Source organism: Pristis pectinata, chromosome 18 (genome assembly GCF_009764475.1).
Source record: "Pristis pectinata isolate sPriPec2 chromosome 18, sPriPec2.1.pri, whole genome shotgun sequence".
NCBI lineage: Eukaryota > Metazoa > Chordata > Chondrichthyes > Rhinopristiformes > Pristidae > Pristis > Pristis pectinata.
Window position 1 is genome coordinate 33930658 of NC_067422.1, and position 24909 is coordinate 33955566.

Here is a 24909-nt window from a genome sequence, read left to right on the forward strand (position 1 = left end):
CAGTGCACTTGCACATGGTAATTTGTGTGCAGGTGCAATTAAGAAGGCAAATAGAATGTTGGCTTTTATTGAAAGGGGATCTGAGTACGAGATGAAAGACAATTTATTGGAATTGTATAGAGCTCTGAGGCTGCATCTGGAATATTGTATACAGGTCCCCCTACCCAAGGGAGGATGGGCTTGCAATAGAGGGAGTGCAACAAAGACTAACCAGATTGGTTCCTTGGTGTGGTGGGGGAGTTATCCTATGAGGAGAGACAAAGCAGTTCCTATTTAAAAAGGTCCTAAATTGCTCTTGAGTTTAGAATAATGAAAGGTGATTGAGGATTCACATGGTAGATTGAGGGCTGCTGTTTCCCCTGGCTGTTTGCCTAGAACTAAGATGATAAAATATTTTCACTGGGAAGGTGGTGAATCTTTTGGAGTTCTTCATTTAAAAGATGAAGTTGTTCAATGTATTCAAGGCAGAATGTGGTTAATGCAGGAAAGTAACACTGAGGTAATAGAACAGCCATGATCTTAGTGAATGGCATAGCAGGCATAATGGGCTAATAATCCTGCTTCAGGTTTGTCCCATTGTTGTGCACTTTCATCATGCTCCTACATATTTTCCCAATAATGCCTGTTCGGTTCCCTTTTGGAACCCCTGATAGACTTGTTAGGCCACAACTGGACTACTTGCACTGTTCTGTTTGCCACTGAATAGGAAATGTAATTGCACTGGAAAGGATTCGGAGGAGATTCACCAAAATGTTGCCTGGGATAGAACATTACACCTACGAGGGGTAGGGTGGGTTTGTTTTTCTTGCAGTCAAGGACGCTGAGGGGGGGAGCCTTATCGAAGTATTCAAAACTGAGGGACATAAATAGGAAAAGTTTCTCACTATTCACCCTCTTAACAGAGATGTGTGTGATCAAAACACATAGGTTTATGGTACAGGGTTGGAGTTTGATAGGGGATTTGAGGAATTTCTTTTTAACCCAAAGGTGGTTGAAATCCAGAACACAATGGCTGAGCTGATGGTGGAGGCAGGCACTCTCATGACATCTAAGTATTTAGATGAACACAGGAAACACTGTAGCAGTTAAGGCTATGTGCTGCATGCTGGAAAATTGGGTTAGTATAAATAGGTAATTGATAGCTGGCAAAGACATGATGGCCTGAAGGACCTGTTTAAGTGCTGTGTGGCTACTTTTCCTACCCTCATGCAGTGAGCACCAGATTACAACTAATCTCTGCATTTGGAGGAGGGGGGGAACTTTTTCCTTGAACTCCCCACCCTCAGGTTAACTTTGGTTATCAATTTAAACGTGTGCTTCCTGTACTTTTGAGTATTTTCTAATGAAGGGGAAAAAGCTTTCTCTAATTACACTATTGATACCAAAAATGAGCTTGCACACCTATTAAATCTACTCCCCATGTTCTATACTCGGAAGAAAATAATTCTAGCTTCCCCTGTCTAATCTGTGGCTGAAATTCCTCATCCCAGGAACTATTCTGGTAATGTTCCTGAGATGAAACATTGGTTTACACGTTGAAAGGACTGTTACATTCTTTTTAAAACCAAGATTTTCTCAAAGGTTGCAACATAAATACAAGGAAGGAATTAGGGCTAATGTGCACAATTATTATTTAAAGTAATCAAGCATAAAATTACTCCCAGACTTGACCACCTAAACATTCTCCTTATCCACCCATTCTGCAAGTACAACAATGTGCAAATATCTATAAATCCTACACTGGCACCAAATACAGCTTTTCCATGACTTCTACAGTGATTGCATTGTTCCCTGTCTCCTTGCATTTTACTCCAATTGTGGTTTTTGTTTCTTGTAAATTCTTATTTGACCTTGTCCCTTTTAAACCTTTTATCCCCATGTTGCTCAGTTTGCTAATTTTGGCCTTTGTGGATATTGTAACATTCCCATACTTTTGTACTACTGCAAGTCTGTGGGATGGAATTTAAATCAATTACCTTGTATCTCGGGTAAAGTGCTCCCACTGAGCGAAAACTGACAGACATTTGTACCTTTTTATCTTTGGCCAAAAGTAAGCTTCAGGCCAAGCTAATTGTTTCTGGAAACTTACTGTTTTGTTACTTACAAATTGATTTTTGTTTGGTTGATGTGCCACTTCTCGAGTAATGAAGAATAGAAACTTGCTAACAATGAAACAGCACAGGAGGTCATTCAGTTCATCATGCCTATATTGGTTCCTTTGCTAGTTATCTGATCAGTGACAATCATTCCTTGTTTCCCCAATAGGCTGGCATATGTTCTCTTCAAATATTTATCCAGTTCTTTCTGAATTTAGATCCCCTTTCAATAACTTTCCAACTTGGAGGAAGAGAGTTGACGACATAATATTGCTCTGTTTCTACTGAGAAATTTTAGCCCAGTTTTTTTTCTTGTTTGTTTCTTTTTTGAAATTTTTTTTTGTTTAGTTTATATTGTTTACAATTTTTCTTATTGATTTGGGTTTTTTAATTTGTATAATAAATCTTTTTCTTTCTTTTATATTATATTCATTTACTAAGAGATCATTGGATCTACAGATTTTTTTATATTTTGTTCTTTATGATCTATGCTATGATTGTTATTCTGATCTCTTTGTATAACATGTATAAATATTGATGCTATATATCAATCTGTATTAATTTGAAAACTAATAAAAAGATTGAAAAAGAAAGTTCTTTCTGAATGTTGTTTTGAAGCTGCTTCCATTTCCCTTTCAGGTAGTGGATTCTAAATTGCAATAAATTTTTTCTCTATTCCAAGTTTCTTTGTCAGGTTTTTTCCTGCAGTCATAAATTTGTCTCTTGTGTTTTCAGTGGCAGAAAGATTACTTGTTGGTTTCTCCTTGCTTCCTCCATTTAAAACCATATATAATTTTGAACACTTCTTTTCAATTTTCAATCTTCCCATCTCTCCATATAACTGAATCCTCTCCCCTGTGGTGCAATTTTGGTAAAGCTGTTTTGTACTCTCTCCAAAGCCTGGAATTCCTTCTTAAAATGTGGTGCCCAGAATTGAACACAATTCTCCAACTGAGGCATGAGGTGTTTTTGTACATCATTTATCAATTAAATTAAGGCAAAGATCCAAAATGGCTTTTTTCTTAAGTAATCCATGTCAACGTGTCCTTCCAACTTCAACAATTAATATCCATGTAATAGGTGAGCCTAAAAGCTGCATTGATATTCGTAAACAACCAGTGAATGGCTAAGATGTACATGCCATGAAGATGAGAAGTTTAACTATCTGTCATTTGCTGAGGTTTATTTTAATACAACAAATACTAGTAAATCAATAACTACACACATTTTAAGACCTTGGACTTTGTTTCTATTAAACAATCATTTCTTGACTCTTAAATTTCAACAATCCTATTTACTAGCACTTGACCCATAGCCTATAATGCCTTTGCTATTCAAGATTCACAGCCTGATGCACATGCTGATGCCCTCTGCCACTGCAAGCAGAAAGAAACAGCATGAGAGGCCATTCAGTCCATCATGTCTGTTCTGGCTCCTTTTAGAGCTATTCAATCAATCTCAATCCCTTCCTCTTTCCCAATAGGCTAGTCAGTCACTGAAGGTTTTCAAATACCTCTGTAGTTTTTGGACCAATTTTTTTTTAATTGTTCTGTGTCGTTCCACCATGAAACTGAGAGCAATGTCTATAGTATGCATATGCACATTTAGAGGTGACAATCCAGAAGTTGTCAGTGAAATCCTGTTCCTCCACAAGGATCCTGTTTTGCAACCTTATCAAGCATAATCTTCAGAAGTGAGTAATCTGATGAGAATTTTGTTTTTTTTTTAATGAAGTTTTCTTATTTGACAAAATTCCTGAAATTGTTGCACTTGAGTTGTAACTGAAATTTTAATGGCAACAAAACCACAATCCTGCTTAGAACAGTCTGGTATTTTCTAACAAAAAAATCTTGCATGTAGATTGTCATTCCCTCTGACAATTATTTAAAAAACCTATGCGTTTTAGTGAAATATTACTGATTACTGGTATATATGTGGACCTAAGGCCTCTGACAAGGTCACATGGAAGGTGGTGTGAAAGGTAGGAGCCTATGGCATCGGAGGGAAATTAGTAAATTGAATACAGAATTGGCTTGATAGTAGGAAGCAGAGGGTGATGGTGGCCATTGCTTTTGTGATTAGAAACCTGTGACCAGTGGTGTACCACAGGGAACTGTGCTGGGACCTTTGCTGTTGGTTATACATGTTAACTACTTGGGTGTGAAAGTAGGGGATATGATTAGTAAATTTGAAGATAACACAAAAATTGGTGAGGTTGTGGATAATGAGAAGGATAGTCTTAGGCTATAGAATGATATTGATCAGGTGGTAAGTTGGCCAGAGCAATGGCAAATGAAATCGATAAGTGTGGGGCGATGCATTTTAGGAGTCTAATAAGGGTAGGATATACACAACGAATGGTAGGTTCCTGAGGAGTATTGAGGCACAAAGGGATTTTGGTGTACAAGTCCAGAGATCCCTGAAAGTGGTAGCACCATTAGATGGGGTAGTGAGTATGGCATATAGGATGCTTTTCTTCATCAGCTAGGACCTTGAATATAACAGGCAGGTCTTGGTATAACCTTATAAGACATTGGGTTAAGCCACAACTGAAATATTGTATGCAATTTTGGTTGCCAGACTATCAGGAAGGATGTGATTGCACTAGAGAAGGTGCTGAGGATGTCACCAGGAATAGCCAATTTTGGTTGTGAAGAGAGACTGGACAAGCTGGGTTTGTTTACCTTGGAGTGGAGAATCCTGGGGGGGTGGGCGGGGGCAACGGGAACCCAATAGAGTTGTACAAAATTGAAGGGGATAGACAGTATAGATAGTAAGAAACTTCCCTATATTGGAGGTGCCTATAACCAAGGGGTATAGGTTTAAGGTAAGGAGGAAGAGGTTTAGGGAGATACAAAGAAGATTTTTATTTAACCAGAAGGTGGTTGGAGTTTGGAATACACTGCCTGAGAGGCTGGTGGAGGCAGAGACTTCCACAGCATTGAAGTAGTACCTTTTATAAGCACTTAAATCACCAGTTGAGGGGTTAGAGGATTAGAGGGGATTAAAGGAAGAAATTTTCAGTGATTGAAATCTGAACTGTAAGAACTATCTGGACAAATGAATCTTGAATTGCTTGAATCATGAAGGCATTATAAGCTACCAGTCAAATACTGGTAAATAGGATTAGTATAGGTTGGTACTTGATGCTTGGTATAGATGTGGTAGGCCAAGGTCCTGTTATTGTGCTCTCTGGCTCCGAAAGCTTATTTCTTCAAAAATATTCTCTATTTTATTCTTAATACATACAGTTTATGCAACGCAGTTGGAAGTTTCTGGAAGGAACTGATATCTTAGGATTTCTTTTTCACTTTTGCAAGAGTTGGGTATTATAGAATTAATTCAGATGGAAGGAATTTGTCCCATAATGCTAATGCAAGCTCTCTGTTTGATTAATCCTATTAGTGTTGTATCCCATTTCTTTATCAAGATGTGCACACCATATGTTCTCTAATAATAAAGCTTGCATAATTATTAATGTCATAATAAGCAGGCTTTAAAGATTTGATTCAATGCAAAAAGATCCACCAGTATAAATTGTATTTATCCCAGAAAAATGAGAAACCAGGAAAGAAATTTGTCATGGATGGGCACTAATTGTAAGGGAGATGGTAAATGCTAGAGAGGTACCAAGAGATTTAAATTAGCCAGTATGAATTCAGTTTTTAAAATGATAAAGTAAATGTTCAGGCAAGAATTGCTTGGCTGCTCCCTTCTAAAAAGGTTTTGAGAGGAGGTTAGATAGACTCTGCTTTTCAATTATTTCAGTCTCTTAAAAGAGAAAGTTAGCAACTGGCTACTTGCAAATCCATAATTATCAAAGTGTATTTGGGGGGGGGGGGAATGTAAATTTTGAAGTAGAATTGGGGTGGGGAAACTAGTCCAATATGACTGATGTCAGAAGTTCCCATTTGGAATGGACTTATGAACTCATGGGATGGAATTTTAGAATTGTTGAAAGCTGGAATGTGGGAAAATTAATGTCTTCTGGCAGTTGAGCCAAAATAAACTGACTGCTTTCATGTGTATTTTGATTATGTTTGAGCCACATATTGAATTAAAGTTCTGTTGGTTTTAAGTGGTATTGGTATCTTTACTAGTGTTGATCTGTGAACTTGAATGTTGATTGTTTGGTTGGATGAACATTAGAACTCAATCTCCTTCAGCTGAAAAAGAATCCGGTTTGTTGTACTTTTGTATATCTCTTTAGTTTCACTTTTAATTTGCCTTTATCTAATATTAATCAGATTTGGTTTTGATGCTGTTTGGATAAGGTAAATGAACCTCTGTAGATACTGTAAATTTTGGGTTGACATTGTTTCTTTATACTTCATTCTTGGTATTTTTGTTTATAGGCTAAACCCATCTATGGGGGCTGGCTCTGTTTGGCACCTGAAGGCACTGATTTTGAAAATCCAATGCAGAGATCTAGGGTAAGTTTCACAATCTTTTTTTAAATGTGTTTTGAAATTTTCTGAAATTTAAAAAAAGAAAATGCTGGAAAAACTCAGTAGATCAGGTAGCATCTGTGGAAAGAGAAACAATGTTTTGGGTCCGTGACTCTTTGGAATTTTGCCTTGTGTATGACCTAAAGACTGGTACCAGACTTTTTCTTTTAGAAACTATTCTAGTTGTATCTGTCAGTATTAGAAATATCTGTGCAAAATGTGAAAGTTAACTTGGTAAATCCATTGACTATGACAATATCCCAGCTCTGGCATGTAAACCTGTGCTTCACAACCTGATAATGTGAAGAAAGGGTACACCTAATCAAAGTGGGCCGATATCTGCCTTAACAAACTTTATTAAAAATTCTGGTGTCAATGTGCACTTACTGATCCATTTAGTATTTTATGACCAATGTTCTACTAGAACCTCTCTGCTCTGACCATTGGTACAAAATTGTCTTGAACATTGAAACAAGATTTGATTTTTTTTTAATATACATTTTTAAAGCCGTAATGTTAGTGACAACAAGTCAGCTTTGTTGAAGGTGCCACCACAGAGCCCTAGCAAAATTGAAATTGATGGGAATTGGGAGAAGACTGATAAGTGCCTTGAGTTACACTGGCATGAAGGAATATGGTTGATTGTTGGAGACCAATCATCTTTGTTCAGGGCACTGGAGTAGTTCCTTGAGATAATGCTCCAGGCCAACTGTCTTCCATTGCTTTATTAATGACCTTTCCTCCATCATAAGATTAGAACTAGGGTTCTTGATGGAATGTTGCTGAGCTGTAGTCACAATTCCTTAGATGATACACTTCAAACTCTCTTCAGAAATTGATACTCCTGTTGCTTTCATAATTTAAGAGAAACTTGGAAATCATAGGCCAATTAATCGATCCTCAATTTTTCATATTTTAATGCAATCAATTTTGATAAACTGCTGCACAAGAGATTATTAAACAAATTTAGATTACATGGGAATGAGGGTAATATACTAGCATGAATTGAGGATTGGTTAACACAAATAGCAGAGGGAATAACTAGGCTATTTTTGGATTGGGAAACCGTGACCAGAGGCATATATCAGAGATCGATGTTGGAGCCCTGGATATTCGGTCTATATCAATGATTTGAAATATAGGGGGTCCGATTATGTGAGTTTGCTTTTGATACTATGTATGGGCTGAGAGGAGGAGGCAGATAAGCTTCAGAGGGATAGACAGGCAAATTGAATGGGCAAGGATATTATGGAATACAATATGGAAAAATGTGAGGTCATCCAGTTTAGTAGAAGAAAGAAAAAGGTGATGATTTTTTTTAAGTGATGAGAGATTGGAATGTGTTTGTGTTCATAGGGACACAAATGTCCTTGTATTACAAACTACTGAAAATTAACATATGGCCTCACCAAATGTTTAAGAAGGTGAATGGTATATTGGCCTTTATTGAAAGAGGATCTGAGTGTAAAAATGTCTTCCTCCACTTAAAGCCCCAGTCAGGCCACATCTCAAATATTCTGTGCGTCTGGCCTCCCCACCCAAGCATGGATATACCTGTAATTGAAGATGCACCAGACTGATTTCTGGGATGATAGGTCTGTCATATGAGAGGTTAAGCAGACTGGGCCTATACCTTCAAGTTCAGAAGAGATGATCTCATTAAAATATACATGATTCTTACATAACATGATAGAGTAGATTTAGGGATATTGCTTCCCATCTGGGGTAGCCAGAACCAGGGATCACAGACTCAAAATGAGGGGCTTAGTACAGAGAATTTTTCCTTACCAAGAGGGTGGTGAATCTTTATAATTCTTTCTCGAGAGGGCAGTGGAGACTTGGTGGGTGAGTATATTCAAAACAGGAATCAGAATTTTAGATACAAGGGAGTCAAGAGATGAAGGATTAATACAGAAAAGTTGAGATAAAAGATCAGCCATGATGGGGCCATGATGTCAGCACAACACTGAGGGCCGAAGGGCCTGTTCTGTGCTTTACTGTTCTATAATTAAGTGCAATGTGTCTAAGCATTTAGGCAAATGTGAGCTAATCAGAGGGAGCCAACTAGCATTTGTAAAACTACAGCCTGTTTAATGAATGAAAATCATCAAAGCTACAGAAACTGAAATTTGCAATAAAAACAATGATGTTCAGTAGGTCGGACAGCACTTTGTGGCAGAGTTAATGGTTCTAGTCAAGCCTGACTTGCTGACTTTCCAGCACTTTCTGCTTTTGTTTGATTTTTAGTGAGCATAGTTGAAAATTGAGGAAATCAAAAAAGGAGAATTTGTGGATATTACTTCAATACAATTCCAATAGCTTTTGGCACAATTCCATGAAAAAGATAGTGAGGATTTGAGCAGATTTACTGGTATGGACAGAAAATTTGTTTGGAGATGAGAAGCAAAGGGTTGAGATTTATAGATATGTACTCCACTGGCATGATGTGACAAATGGTGTCACAACGGGATCTGTAGTGGCCCTTTTAACTTGTGTGTCCTAACTTGCTGAGTGCTTCTGCATTTTCTGTTAATTTCAAATACCCACAGTTTTTATTTTCAATATACTTTAAAAGATACTGGGTAACTGAAAATAATTCAAAAAGCTAATCGGATATTGACCTTTTATCTTAAGAGCTCTGGAATATACAAGGATAGAAGATATGTTACAATTATATCAAGCTCTAGAAAGAATCCATCTGGATTCCATTCTGGCAACCTTACTTAAGAAAGTTATGTTAGCCATGGAGTATGTGCAGTGCAGATTCCTCAGAATGAAACTGAGACTAAAGAGGACTGAATTATAGCTATAAGTTGCATTGACCAGGCTTGTATTCCGTGGGAGATGAAAAATAGGTTGTGACCTAATGCAAGAGTTCATTGTCTAAGGAACTCCATTAATCTCTGAATTTAGGACAAGGAGCATGATTTTAAAATTAGAACAAGTCTGGAAGATTGATATCTTGGACTCTGTTTCCCCAAAATGATGTCAAGCACAGATCAGTTGAAAACTTTAAAACTGATCTTGATAGATTTTTTTAATAGGTGGGAGTTTTTAAGTAGCTTCAGAAACAATGCGAGTAAGTGGATTAACATCTAATTGAATAGTGGAGCAGGCTCCAGGATCTTGAATTGTCTACTCCTTGTACTCTTTCTTCTATGGCAATATCTGAACAAGATTGTGACAGTTAGCATAAACATTCTTGTTTTTAGATTTGAAGCCATGAAGCATTGAAAGGGTATAAAGTCAGTTAAATATTTTCAGGGTCAGGCTTGCTAATCTACGTAGATCTGTTTCGTTTCATTTAGTTTATATCCCAGGAGTGACTTTTGAGACATTTGCATCATCTGACTAATCTGTGGGTTAGCTCCTGAAACTTGGACAGACAGTCCTCAAACTACAACAGAGAGCATTGCCCAAGGTGCTAGCTTTTACCTAATTTTATGCCTGGTGATCATCACTTGTTCATTCTCTTATGGAATTGTTCTGCAACTGAATGCCTTGCTAAGTTATTTAATCAACTATCAAACATTGTACATAAATCAGATTACATTGATGTGGTTGCCATTTAAAAACTAATTGACAGTTTTGATTTTTTTAAATACATTGAATACAGTTCTCTTTAGGTTATGAATAAACAATTTCTGAATTGCTAATCTAGTATTGGCAGTATTCTGGAAATAAATCACCATTTAAAAAATTTGGGCTGAAACTGAATCCACTAAGACCTTTGATCATTGAATGCACTTTTACATAAAATATGCAAAATGTTCTCAAATATGTTGCATTGCTCAACCATACAGGCATTACACTGGTTAGGTATCATGATATAAATAACTTTAGGGATAGAAGCTGCTCTATCCCATTATTAAATTCCTTGTAATGTAGTTGAATATTTTAGATGTTTTTTTTGCTCTATACCTTCTGTATGCCAACCAATAGCAGTAAGTTGTGTGACTTTGTGGTTGTAAATCAAGTCTGTTCAGAATTTGGGAAGAACAATTAAGGTTTTTCTCCTTCATTGTCATTTGAGCTGAGGAAAGTGTGCATTGTGTTAATTAGAAGCCATGTTGAGAACTTTTCTGGTGTCTCTAGCTCAGCATTTCAACTTTTGAGATATTGACATGGGAAATCTCCCTATTTTTATGCACAACAATTGTATAACTAGGGGTTTTGATCCAGTCATTTTTTTTCTTAAGAAATTTAAACTTTTTTATTTAAAGAGGAATCAATTTACACAATTTTGCTTCAACCATGTGTGTTCACTTTAAGAGTAGGAGGAATACACTGGTACACTACAGAGCATGATTTGTTATAGCACTTTTGGCTCTCCAGCATTGGGAACCTGGCACAGACTCCTCCCTGCAGTGAATTGCTTCGTGGCTTGATGTGAAGAAGCTGCTTATGAGGGCTGGTATTGCCTGGGCTGTGGCAAGCAGTGCAACCACTCAGCACTAAGATGTGGGATTCAATGGTGTACCTTGATCAACGTAGTGAGTGTAGGCTATTGCCGAGGACTGGCAGTACCTGTTCAATATGTTGACAGGTTGCCCGGATCATGCATTTTGTCTGGTTACTTTCTGTTGGATATAATGGAAGCTCTTATCTGGTTTTGGCTGCACAGTTTCCCCCAAGTCTGGAGACTTTTCCACAGTGCAAGCTCAATGATAGTCACTGGCTTTGGAACTTATTACTGTAGAGAAATCTCCAGAATTGGCACCGAGCATCCATGTCACTTTCCTTGACCCAACTATTACAGGCAATCTCCCCACAGTGAGCCTTTGAGGGATTATTGCTAGATTCATGCCATATTCCTGACACCTAGATTACCAGTGGGTAATAGTGGGGACGATGGGAGTTTGTACAAAGTTGTTCTCCATTTCTTTCCTCTACTGCTCCTCTTACCAAGGCAGAAATGTTCAACATCAGTGTAAGTCTGTTTGCCTTGATCAAGCTGAGGTTGGGAATTTTTTTGGTGAATAATTGTATGAGGAGGGAAAAATGGTATTCTATAGTTGTTTGGCATAAACTTGTTTTATATGCCACTATCTTTTAAATTACACTTTTTGCTTCTCTTCAATTTAGTATGTCAATGCGTGCTCCAGATAGCATAGAAGAATGGGTAGGTCTGTGAATGTAGTTAAACCTGTTTTATAAATATTGGACAAGTACTATTGGATCAAAATATGACTTCCAGTGCAAAAGGATTTTTTTTGGGTACTATGGCTGTTGTAGACTAATAAAATATTTTTGGTTATGCTGCCTTTTGATAACAGGCCTTGGAAGTTGGTACAGTTCTGTCAAAAGTGGAGTATATACTTAAGGTTGTTTTGTTGACTTTCATTAAAAGACTGATATTGTCTTTTGTCCACGTATGTCAATTACTTCACATTGCATCTCAATTGTTTGATATGTTGAGTTTGTTTTAAAAGCAGCAAACCTGTAGTGCACTATGGGGCCTGACTGCAAAATCAGAATGAAATATCTTTGGACTAGTTTGCATTAGAAGAAAATTTTAATCTGTTAGGAGCCTTGTGTACATTCAGAAGTTTCAAAACCCTTCAGTCTAGAAGTAATTAAGAAATCAAATCTGAATTGTAAATTGGGGTAAACATGGCAATCAACTTGTACACAGGATCATTTCTAATTGTATTGCCCAGTCTGCTTAATCCCTCTGCATACAACAACCTTCCATCCCAAGGATGGTTCTATTGAACATTACTATACTTGCTTTGTCACAAATATCCTTCCTTAGATAGGGAGAACAGACCTGTATGCAATATTTCAGATGCAGACTTACAAAGCTAGGTAGAATTGGATAAATAAGTCTCTGCTCTTGTACTCAAATGGTCTTTCATTAAAGGTCAGTGTACAACTTGCTTCCACTGGCTGCAAATTCACTTTGAATGTTTTGTATACAAGATACCAAGTCCCCCTGAACATCAAAGCCATTTAAAAATGCTGGGTGATCTCACATTTTTCCACATCATATTCCATCTGCCATGTCCTCGCCCATCCTTACCCATTCACTTGATCTATTTACATCTCCCTGAATCCTCTTTGCGTCTATCTTGTGTTCCTTGCTGCCACCTATTATCAGTAAACTTGGATTTACTACACTTGATCCCTCGCCAAATAGCTGATGTAGGCAGTCAACAGCTGGGTCCCAGCAGTGATCTGTATAATACCCCACTGGTGACATTCTCAGTCTGAAGATGCCCTGGTTTTTGTTTGGATGGTTAACCAATCTTCAACGTGCTCCAGCAGATTTTCCTCATTACCATAGGTTCTAGCATTGTTTTAGTGAGCTTTTGTGTGACAGCTTAAAGGCTTGCTAAAAGTCTAGATACACCACACCAACTTATTTATCATATTCTACTACAACTCAAAAAAAATTTATCAGACATGATTTCATTGTTCATAAAATAATATTGACTCTGCTCATCACTATTATTTCTAAGTGCCTTTTTACCATTTTCTTAATAATAGATTCCAACATTTCCCCTACTACTGATGTCGAGCTATAACTATTCTTTGGTTCACCATATTCTTTCTCTCCTTTGTTAAATAATCATGTTATATTTGCTTCTTTCCAATCTCTGGGAACTGTTCTAGAATCTGCAAAATTTTGGATCATGCCAAGTACATTCAATTTCTATGCCATCACCTTCACAACCCTAGGGTGTAAGTCATCAAGTCTTTTGTTGCAAGTTTGTGACTCGTATATGAATGTCAGCTTCAATGTGTGGACTTTAGTTGCAAGGTCCGTTGAGGCAAGGACCATAGAACCATACAGCACAAAACAGGCCCTTCGGCCCACCGTGTCATGCTGTCCATCAGACCACCCTCACACTACCTAACCCCTTCCTCCCGCATATCCCTCTATCTCACGTTCCTCCATATGCCTATCCAACAAGCTCTTGAACCTGTTCAATGTATCTGCCTCCACCACCACCCCAGGCAATGCATTCCATGCACCAACCACTCTTTGGGTGAAAAACCTCCCTCTGACATCTCCCCTGAACCTCCCACCCATAACCTTAAAGCCATGACCTCTCGTCTTGAGCATTGGTGCCCTGGGAAGGAGGCGCTGACTGTCTACTCTTTCTATTGAATGGTATGCAAGACAAGTTTTTCACTGTACCTTGGTACATGTAACAATAATAAACCAATTCCAGTATTTAAAGAAAACACTTCAGAATTAGAAAAGCATAGTGTGTTCTTGGTTCAGAGTTAATCTGATGGTGTGCCTGAAATTATCTAGCTGAAATTGTCATTTTCAATTTAAAGAGGTTTGCTTTAAATTATAATCCATTGCATCCATTTGAGTAAATCTGATATTTTGAAATTAGTTTAGCGATTAGACAGAATTGTAATAAGAGATATAAACAGTTGTTGATATAATTTAAATAAAATTAAGATGGGTATGTGGGAGTTTCAATGGACCTCTGATGTAAATTTGCTCATCACTTTTATATGCTTTGTGCTCATCCATAAAGGCTGCTTTCATTGACTGAGATCCATGGTGATTACACCAGCTGTAAATGTTTGCATCTTAAGGAATATTTGGCTCAGTTGATTAATTGGAGTCAGATTTGGACACTCCCATGTATCAGGGAAGGGAAAAATTACTTGGAAAGTTTACTTCAAGAAACAGCCATAGCTCATAAATTAAGTGCTGCAGAATTTGAGGCAAGGTGTAACTGAGGGGCTACTTGTGTGGATCAGAGGCAATGTTGGATGAGCCCAAGCCCTTGCACTTGTCCGACAGTTATGAAATGATGCAGCCTTCATGGACAAGAGCAGTGAGCTCAGGCAGATGAGTGAACTGACCCCAGACTGGGCAACAAGGGTCCATTCAAGTGAAATGGAATGGTGATGGGGATAGTATAGATAGAGGGATCAATAGTATTCTCTGTGGCCATGATCCTGTTGCAAAGACTTTGTTGCTTTCCTTGTGCCAGTTATTCTTTACATGACTGAAGAGTGGGAGATGAAAGAGTAGATGTTGTAGTCCCTGTGGGATTTAACAACATAAATTGAATTAAGAATTACATCCTGCTAGAAGGAATATAAGCAACTAGGATCTAAATTAAAAAGGAGAACCTCAGTCAATAAGTTCAATAATATCTCAGTCATATTGGATGAATGGCTCAAAGATGGGTGTGAGGGAAATGGATTACAATTCATGGGGATATTTGCATCAGCACTGAGGAAAGTGGAAACTCTTCTTTTGGGATAGACCATGTGAATCAAGATGGGATAGTTACCCAAGTGCATCAAATAACTGGAGCTGTAGATAAGGATTTAAGGTTATGGGGAGGGTTTTTGAGTAAGGTGAAAATTATAATGTTAAAGAACAAGGCAATAGTGCAGGGTAGCAAAATGGGTAATGAGAACTGGGATGTGTTGGGAAGTGACAAGACAGAACAAACATACTCCAGTCAGAATAGGGAAAATGGTAAATTGACAAAAATAGAAAGCTTTATCTGAATGCATGAAGCTTTTCTAACAAGAAGGACAAATTGATAGTGCACATAAAATAAATGGCTATGATGTAATAGTGTGGCTGCAAGTGATCAAGTTTCAGTGTTAAATATCTGGCCATATTTAACCCCTTTGAAGAGAGGTGTAAATGGAAAATGAGGAGGAGGAGGTCTGATGGTTAAGATGGGATGTTGAAAAAAGCAGGAAACAGGAGGATTAGAAAAATTTCAGCATTTGGCAAAGGATGAATAATAGGGGAAAGTAAAATATGAGAAGCAAGAAACAAACAGACTATAAAAGTTTCTAAAGAGATAGTCAAAGATTAGCAAAAGTTAGTGTAGCTCCTTTATAAACAGAGGAAATTATATTAGGAAATGAAGAAATGACAGGGAAATGAATCAGTTAGAGCTGTACAGCATGGATAGTTTTGGATTCCCGTACCCTAGGGAAATGCCTCTCATAACCTTAAACATCTCTGTAAGGTTGCCCTCATTCTCCGATGTTCCAAGAAATAAAGACCGATCCTGACCATCCTCTTCCTATAACTCAGGCCCTCTAATCCTGGCAGCATCCTTGTAAATCTCTGTTTGTACTCTTTCCAGTTTAACCATTTCTTTCATATAACAGGATGACCAAAACTGTACACAGTACTCCAAGTGTGGCCTCATCAATGACTTGTACAACTGCAAAATAATGTCCCTACTCCTATACTTAATGCCCTAACTGATTAAAAAGCTAGTGTGCTAAATGTGTTTTTCACCACCCCCTCTACCTGTGTCACTTTCAACGAACTGTGCACTTGTACTCCTAGGTCCCTCTGTTCCATTACACTCCTTAGTGCCCTACCATTCATAGTATAAATCCTATGCTGGTTTAATTTTCCAAAATGCATCACTTCACACTAATGTGTATTGATATCCATTTGCCACTGCTTGGCACACTTCCCTAACTGATCGAGGTCCCACTGTAATCTACGATAACCTTCTTCACTATCAACAACACCTCCTAATTTTGTGTCATCTGCAAACTTACTGATCAAGGCTTGTGCATTCGCATCTAAATCATTTATATAAATAACAAGGGTCCCAACACCGACCTCTGTGGCACACCACTAGTCACTGGCCTCCATTCTGAGAAACAGCCTTGGACCACCACCCTCTGCATCCTACCTCCTGAGCCAATTTTGAATCCACCTAACTAGCTCTCCCTCGATTCCCTGGGACTGAACCTTCCAGACCAGTCTACCGTGCAGGACCTTGTTGAAGGCCTTGCTAAAGTCCAAAGAGACAACATCCACTCCCCTACCCTCATCTACCTTTTTGGTTACCTCTTCAAAAACCTCTGAAAGATTTGTTAAGCATGACTTTCCATGTGCAAAGCCATGCTGACTCCTAATCAGACTCTGTCTATCTAAATGCTGACAGATCCTATCCCTCAGAATTCCAGTAACTTCCCCACTACTGATGTCAGGCTGACTGGCCTGTAGTTCCCTGGCTTGTCCCTGCTATCTTTCTTCAATAACAGAACAACATTACCTACCTTCCTGTCTTTGGGAACTTCATCAGTGGTTAACAATGAAGCAAATATCTCTGCAAGGGCCTCTGTAATTTCTTCTCTAGCCTCCTGCAAAGTATGAGGATGCACTCAGTCAGGCCCTGGGGATTTATCCACCTGAATGTGCTGCAAGGCTACAAATAGCTTCTCCCTGCTAATATGAATGTCATCCAAAACATCTCCACTTGTTTCCTTTATCTCTTGAGCAACCATGATTTTCTCCTTGGTAAACACTATGGAGAAATATTTGTTAAAAATTCCACCTATCTCCTGTGGCTCGAGACATAGGTGGCCCTGCTGATCTCTAAGGGGACCTACTCTCTCCCTAGCCACACTTTTACACAGTATAGGTATAGAACCTCTTGGAATTTTCCTTAACCTTACCTGCCAAATCCATCTCATACCCTTTCTTTACCCTCCTGATTTCTTAATCTTTTTGTAGGAATCAAGGGATTCTCTTGTCCCCCACCTCCTAAACCTAATGTATGCTTCCTTTTTCTTGACCAGAGTCCTCAATATCTCATCAGGCAGAGTTCCCTAAACTTGCCAGATTTACCCTTTACCCTAGCAGGAACATGGTGCCCCTGGACTCTTGATACCACACTCTTAAAAGCCTCCCACTTACCTTTCCCTTCAAACAGGCTCACCCAATCAACCTTTGCTAGATCCTGCATAATTCCCCCAAAATTAGCCCTGCTCCAATTTAGGACCCTAACCTGTGGACCTGTCCTATCCTTTTCCATCACTACCTTAAAAGTAATAGAATTATAGTCATTGGAACCAAAGTGCTCCCTGACTGCCACTTCAGTTACTTGCCCTGCCTCGTTCCCTAAGAGGAGTTCTGTATTGCACCCTCCCTGGTAGGGCCCTCTACATATCGACTCTGCAAACTTTCCCCTGGACAGATTTCACACATTCCACCCTGCCATGCCCTTAACACTCTGGGTGTTCCAGTCAGTCCTGGGGAAATTAAAATCTCCCACTAATACAATCCTGTTCTTAAAACTGAGTAATTTCTCGACACACCTACTCCTCAAGTTCCCACTGACTATTGGGGGGGGCCTATAATACAGCCCCACTAGAGTGACCCTCCCCTTCTTGTTTCTAAGTTCTACCCATTTGGCCTCACTGAACAATTCCCCCAAGAATGTCATCTCTAACCGCTGCTGTTATGTCCTCCCTGATCAAAAAGGCAACACCCGCTCCTCGCTTCCCTGTACCTCTGTCACATCCATATCCTGGAACATTGAGCTGCCAGTCCTGCCCTTCTCTCAGCCATGTTTCTGTTAAGGCTATAACATATCAGTCCCCAAAGCCAATCCATGCTCTCAGTTCATCCGCTTTATCTGTTAAGCCTTGTGCATTGAAATAAATGCAGTTGAAGTGAGTATTCCTTTACTGTGCCCTTGGCTGTCCTGATTACTAAACTTGCTCTTGTTGGCCACTCCTTATCCCATGCTTGCTTCTGCTCAGAGTCCCCCCCACCCCCCACCGCCAATCTAGTTTAAACCCTCCTGTGTAGCATTAGCAAATTTTGCTGCAGAGATATTGGTCCCTCTCTGGTTCAAGTGCAACCTATCCCTCCTGTACACATTGCCTCTACCCCCAGAAGAGATCCCAATGGTCTCCCAAATGGAAGAAGAAACAAACATTCCAGTACAGGTGCAGAAAAAAAGTTTTTGGGGGAAAATGATGCACTGAAAGTAATGAGCATTAGTGCACAAATTATTGATGAAATTTAATGGAGCTAAAAGTCAATAAATCACCAGGTTCTGATGACCTGCATACCAAAATTTTGAAAGGGCTAACAATGGTGATAGTAGATGTATTGGTTGTCATCTTCCAGAATTCTATAGATTCTGGAATACCACTCATTTTCGAGAGAGTGGGGGAAAAACATAGACCAGTTAAGCTGATATGAGTAGTAGTGGAAATGTTAAAAGTATTATTAAAGAAGTAGTAACAGGGCACCTAAGAGGAACAAAAATAATTGAGAGAGAGTCAACATGGACTTGCAAAAAGGAGCTCATAATCAACAAAACTAGAGTTTTGAGGTTGTATCTAGCGGAACAATGTGGAACCAGAAGATTTGTTGTATTTAGGGGAGATGATGGCACAAAATTAATAATCTAGATACTCAAGGCAAAGTCCTGGGGACATGGATTCAAATCCCACCATGGCAGGTAAACGATGATGAATTTGAATTCTGGAATTATAATGATGACCATGAAAACCATTCAATGTAAAGAGCCATCTGGTTCACTAATGTCCCGTAGGGGAGGAAATCTGCCATCCTTACCTGGTCGGGCCTATATATAACTCTAGACACAGTCCTGATGCAGGGTTTTGACCTGAAATGTCAACAATTCCACCCCCCCCCCCCCCCCCCCCCGCCACAGATGCTGCTCAACCTGCTGAATTCTTCCAGCAGATTGGTACCAGAGGATTGGAGGGTGGCAAATGTTGTCTCCTTATTCAAAAAAGGTAGTAGGGATAGTCCAGGGAATTAGAGACCAGTGAGCCTTGCATCTGTGGTGGGCAAGCTGTTAGGATTTTTGGAGATAGGATCTTTGAGCATTTAGAGAATCATGGACTGATTAGGGGCAGCCAGCATGGCTTTGTGAAGGGAAGAAAGATCTTGCCTCACAAGCCTGATAGGGTTCTTTGAGGTGGTGACCAGGAAGATTGAGGGTAGTGCAGTAGATGTGGTCTACGTGGATTTTAGTGAGGTGTTTGATGAGGTTCTGCATGGTAGGCTTCTTCAGAAGGTTAGAGGCAAAGGGATTCAGGGAGGCTTGGCTGTATGGATTCAGAATTGGCTTGCCTGTAGAAAGCAGAGGGTTGTGGTGGAGGGATTGCATTCAGATTGGAGGGCTGTGACTAGTGGTGTTCTGGGACCTCTACTTTTCGTGATATTTATTAATGACTTGGATGAGGGGGTGGAAGGCTGGGTTAGCAAGTCTGCAGATGACACAAAGGTCAGTGGTGGTGTGGATAGTGTGGAGGGCTGTTGAAGCTTGCAGAAGGATATTGATAGGATGCAGAGCTGGACTGACAAGTGGCAGATGGAGTTTAGTCTGGAGAAGTGTGAGGTGGTACACTTTGGAAGGACTAACTCCAAGGCAGAGTACAAAGTTAATGGCAGGATTCTGGGGAGTGTGGAGGAGCAGAGGGATCTGGGTGTTCATATCCACAGATCACTGAAAGTTGCCTCACAGGTGGATAGGGTAGTTAAGAAAGCTAATGGGTTGTTAGCTTTCATAAGTCATGAGATCGAGTTTAAGAGCTGCGGGGTAATGATGCAACTCTACAAAACTCTGGTTAGACCACACTTGGGGTACTGTGTCCAGTTCTGGTTGCCTCATTATTGGAAGGATGTGGAAGCGTTGGAAAGGGTGCAGAGGAGATTTACCAGGATGCTGCCTGGATTGGAGAGGATGGATTATGAGGAGAGACTAAGGGAGCTAGGGCTTTACTCTTTGGAGAGGAGGATGATGAGGGGAGACATGATAGAGGTATACAAAATATTAAGAGGAATAGATAGTGGACAGCCAGTGCCTCTTTCCCAGGGCACCAATGCTTAATACAGGAGGGCATGGCTTTAAGGTAATGGGTGGGAAGTTCAAGGAGATGTCAGAGGGAGGTTTTTCCACCCAGAGTGGTTGGCGCATGGAATGCGCTGCCTGGGGTGGTGGTGGAGGCTAATAAATTGGTCAAGGTCAAGAGATTGTTAGATAAGCATATGGAGGAATTTAAAGTAGGGAGGAAGGGATTAGTTAGTCTTGGGCGTGGTTTAAAGGTCGGCACAACATGGTGGGCCGAAGGGCTTGTATTGTGCTGTATTGTTCTATGGTCCTACTGTTTATTGCTCCAGATTCCAGCATCTGCAGTCTCTCTTGTCATCTGCTGATTACCACCTACCATCCCTCCACTGCTAATGAATCAATACTACTCCATGTAGGACACCACTTGGAGAAAGCACTGAGAGTGGCAAAGGCACAGAATGTACTCTGGGTGGAGTCTTAAATGTTGATCACCAAGAGTGGCTTGGTAGCAATACAACTGACTGAGCCAGTCGAGTTGTATGAGACATTGCTGCTAGATTGGGTCTGCAGCAGACAGTGAAGGAACCAAAAAGAGGGCAAAAACCTACTTGATCTCGTCCTCATCAGTCTACCTGTTGCAGACGTATCTCTCCACAATAGTATTGGTTCTGTCTAAGCAGTCTTGGTGAGTTGTTCAGTGCATCTTATAGATGGTACAAGATGCTCTTGTGCATCAGTGGTGGAGTGAGTGACTAGTGGGTGGGGTGCCTATCAAGTGGGCTTCTATGTCCGGTATAGTGTCAAGCTTCTTGAGTGTTATTGAAGCTGCACTCATTCAGACAAGTGGAGAATATTCCATCACACTCCTGGCTTAAGACTGTAGATGGTGAATGGACTTTGGGAAGTTAGGAGGTGAGTTATTCACCACAGGATTCCGAGCCTTTGACCTGTTCTGGTAGCCATATTGTGTATATGGCTACTCCAGTTCAGTTTCTGGATAGGAAAGGTTTAGAGGGATACAGGCAAATGGGATTAGTGTATATAGGCATCTTGGTTGGCAGGGATGAGTTAGGGCAAAGGGCCTGTTTCCATGTTGTATAGCTCCATGACCAGCTGGACATCTTGCTATTAACAACACTATAACACGGACAAGAAGCATAATCTGATTGTAACTGCCGTTTTACCCTATTTGATCTTATCCTACCAGAGATATTTCACTTGTTCTGCCCATTTTACCCTTGGCCTCACCTTCTATGCAACTGAAAGCTAACTTGTTTTTGCTTTTTCCTGGTTCCGACTAAGGGTCTCAAACCAGAAATGTTAATTCCACTTTGCTTTTTGTCGGTGCTGCTTGAACTGCTGAGTATTTCTAGAATCTTCTGTTCTCATTTATACTCTTGAGTTTCAATGACTGAGAGGTGATCTCATTGATGTGCATAAAATTCTTGTTGGGCTTGACAGCATAGATGAAGGAATGATGTTTTCCCTGGCTGGGGTATCTAAGAAAGAAGAGTTACAGTTACAATATAAGGAATTGGCTATTCAGGACTGGGATGAAAAGAAACTCTTTCACCATAGTGTTGTAAATCTTTGAGCTATGAAGGCTCATTGATTGAGTATTACTAAAGATGGAGATGGGTAGAAATAATGGATAGTAAAGGACATGTGGTTTAACACAGGAAAAGAGCACCAGGTAAAATATTAGCTAAAATCTTGTTGAATGAAAAGCAGGAATGAGGGGCTCAATAGTCTTGATTCTATTTCTGTTTCTCATTAACTACTTAAAATAGTGTGGGAACTGCTGAATATAGCTGAGGCTTCCTTTATTGCTGCAGCATTCGTAGAGGGATTCTCAGAAGAAAATGTTTCGGGAGAAGAACTCGAGGGGTGGGGGGCGTGGGGGGAAGATGGGGTGAAGACATGGGGTTTTGGTTGATGAAGATAAGCTCAATTTGTTCTCATTAACAAAATAAAGGAAGATATCATTTTAAATTTGTAAAATGTTAAGAAGCAGTATGTTAAACAATCCATTAGTCATTATTACATGATTGTCCAAGGTAGGAGTGAGAGAAGTTCTTAAACTGAAGCTGTCTTTAAAATAAGAAATTTTCTAAGGTTATAATCTGAGGAACTACTAGATTTGCAAATATGCTGCCACATCAGTCGACTTCACAAACCTTGTCTTATGTTTTGTCTATTTCAGATTTTGCATGACAAAAATATGCATGTCAAGGGAATAATTCCTATAGCTTTTCATAAAAATTCTGATTCTAATAAAAGCTCACTTGAATTTTCATGAACTTTTATTTGTCATGAGTGTGATTGTTCTCTCTTACCCTTGCATCTGCTGTGTTAGCGGAGGGGTTTGGTGATGTGCAGAAAGGTGATTGAAAAGTATTCCAATTGGGGGATAAAGGAGATTGATACTTAACATGCCTTAAACTGAACTACTAAGCTTTATTGCTTCTACGTTTCAAGTATTCAAGATATTTTTCATGGAATAATTCAGATGTTGAATGGATTTGTTGAGATGCTCAGTCTGTAATTGTTCTCTGTTCTTCTGCCCCAATTTTTAGAAATGGCAGCGCCGATTCTTTGTGTTATATGAGCATGGCTGTCTTCGTTTTGCCTTGGATGAATCAGTAAGTAATGTTTCTTTGATCAATCATGCAAAGTGATGGGGAGAATGCCATCAAGAAACACCATGCTCAGCAGTGGTCCATTTAGATTCCTGCACATCAGCTCAGTTCCACACCTCATTATGACTTTGTTCCAAATATGGATGAAGGAGGAGTTGAATTTGAGATGTATCAATGGTTACGTCAGGATGGAATTTGACTAAATTTGGTATCTTGGAGCTCTAGTAATATTGGGACTTGGGGCAGACTCTCCATTGGCTGGTGTTGCATCTGGCTGTTATTACAGTGGGTTGGAGGCCAAACATTCCAGCCCAGGATATTGGAACAGAGGTTTGGGTTGGGATCCTGGGCCCAACTATCTTTAGCATTAGGTTAGATGGGGGGATATTTCCAGATAAATGCAGTGTTTCATTCCATTTGCAATTTCTGAAAGGAATCTTAACAAAAGGACATTAGCTGACACAAAGTAGAAAATGTTTTGCACTGAGTGGCGTGAGAAATGAAAAAGAAGCATTTCACCATTAAGGATTGGATTGGCAGAAGCATAAAGGGATCACGGAAACAAAAAGAGAATGGAAACTTTAAGGAGTAAAGGTGACAACGACCCTCATTAGGCAATCCCTCAAGGATGACTTGCTTTCGCTCCAGTTTTGTGGGTTATAGATACAAGTTAGAGTGAGATAAATAGGTTAAGTGAGTGGGCAAGGGTCTGGCAAATGGAGCACAACGTTGGTAAATGTGAGTCATCCACTTTGGAAGGAGAAATAGAAGATCAGATCATCATTTAAATGGTGAAAGATTGCAGCATGCTGTTGCGCAGAGGGACTTGGGAGTACTTGTGCATGAATTGCAAAAGGTTGGTTTGCAGGTGCAACAGGTTATCAAGAAGGCAGATGGAATGCTGGCCTTCATTGCTGGAGGGATTGAATTTAAGAGCAGGGAGGTTATGCTGCAACTGTACAGGGTACTGGTGAGGCCGCACTTGGAGTACTGAGTGTAGTTTTGGTCTCCTTACTTGAGGAAAGATGCACTGGCTGTGGAGGTGGTGCAGAGGAGGTTCACCAGGTTGATCCCAGAGATGAGGGGGTTAGCCTATGAGGAGAGATTGAGTCACCTGGAACTATACTCGCTGGAATTCAGAAGAATGAGAGGGGACATTATAGAGAAACAAAAAATTATGAAAGGGGTAGATAAGATAGCGGCAGGAATGTTGTTTCCACTGGTAGGTGAGACTAGAACTAGGGGACGTAGCCTCAAGATTCGGGGGAGTAGATTTAGGACTGAGAGGAGGAGAAACTGCTTTTCCCAGAGTAGTGAATCTCTGAAATTCTCTGCCCAGGGAAGTAATGAAGGCTACCTCATCAAATATATTTAAGACACAGTTAGATAGATTTTTGCATAGTAGGGGAATTGAGGCTTATGGGGAAAAAGCAGGTAGCTGGAGCTGAGTCAGTGGTCAGATCAACCATGATCTTATTGAATGGCAGAGCAGGCTCGATGGGACAGATGGCCTACTCCTCCAATTTCTTGTGTTCTTATGTTTGGAGGTTGCTGATTAGGGTTCTGTAGACTCTTGCCACAGTGGGGCATAGAGTATTAGACAGGTTAGATGGCTCTTCCTCATTCTTGAACAGTTGAAGAATTCCCACAAGGCAGTGAGGGCCTTACTCCTTTTGCAAAGGAGTTTTGAGAATATGGAATCATTTATTCAGTTCTCTGGTAATCTTTCTGTAGCAGAGCTCACTTTAGATTGCCTGTTTTGGGTGTGTGGTGTTGGCTGTACAAACGTGACCTGTGCATCAGAGCTGGCTGAAGGTGACTAGAGCCTTGATGCTGTAGATGTTGCCCTAAGAGAGGATGTTGATGGTTTGATTATCCCTCAAGTACTTTTGGAACACTTTACAGGAGGTGTCGGTGGTACTTCAGTGCCTAGAGATGCCAGTGTTACTCTTTCCATTTCTCATGTGTCGAGGACTGGAATCACTGCTGCCCAGTAGGCCATGTCTATAGTACACGGTTTGAGTCTTGATCTTCAAAGGCATTAGAGATGACAGAAAATTTCATCACTGATGTCTGCCTTTTGCTACTAGTTGGCCTCCCCTTCCATTATGCCCCACTGCTTAGATAACATGCATTAATC

At 39.9% G+C, this 24909-nt stretch overlaps 1 protein-coding gene across 3 annotated transcripts in view; it reads left to right on the forward strand.

Moving 5' to 3' along the window:
- The window catches only part of mprip (myosin phosphatase Rho interacting protein), a 269104-nt gene that overhangs the window by 31613 nt on the left and 212582 nt on the right, over nt 1-24909 (forward strand). For all 3 annotated transcript variants that reach the window (XM_052032879.1, XM_052032878.1, XM_052032880.1), the window contains exons 2-3: nt 6452-6529; nt 22707-22772. In XM_052032879.1, the coding sequence (XP_051888839.1) occupies nt 6452-6529; nt 22707-22772 (144 nt within the window). The remainder of the gene's footprint in view (nt 1-6451; nt 6530-22706; nt 22773-24909) is intronic.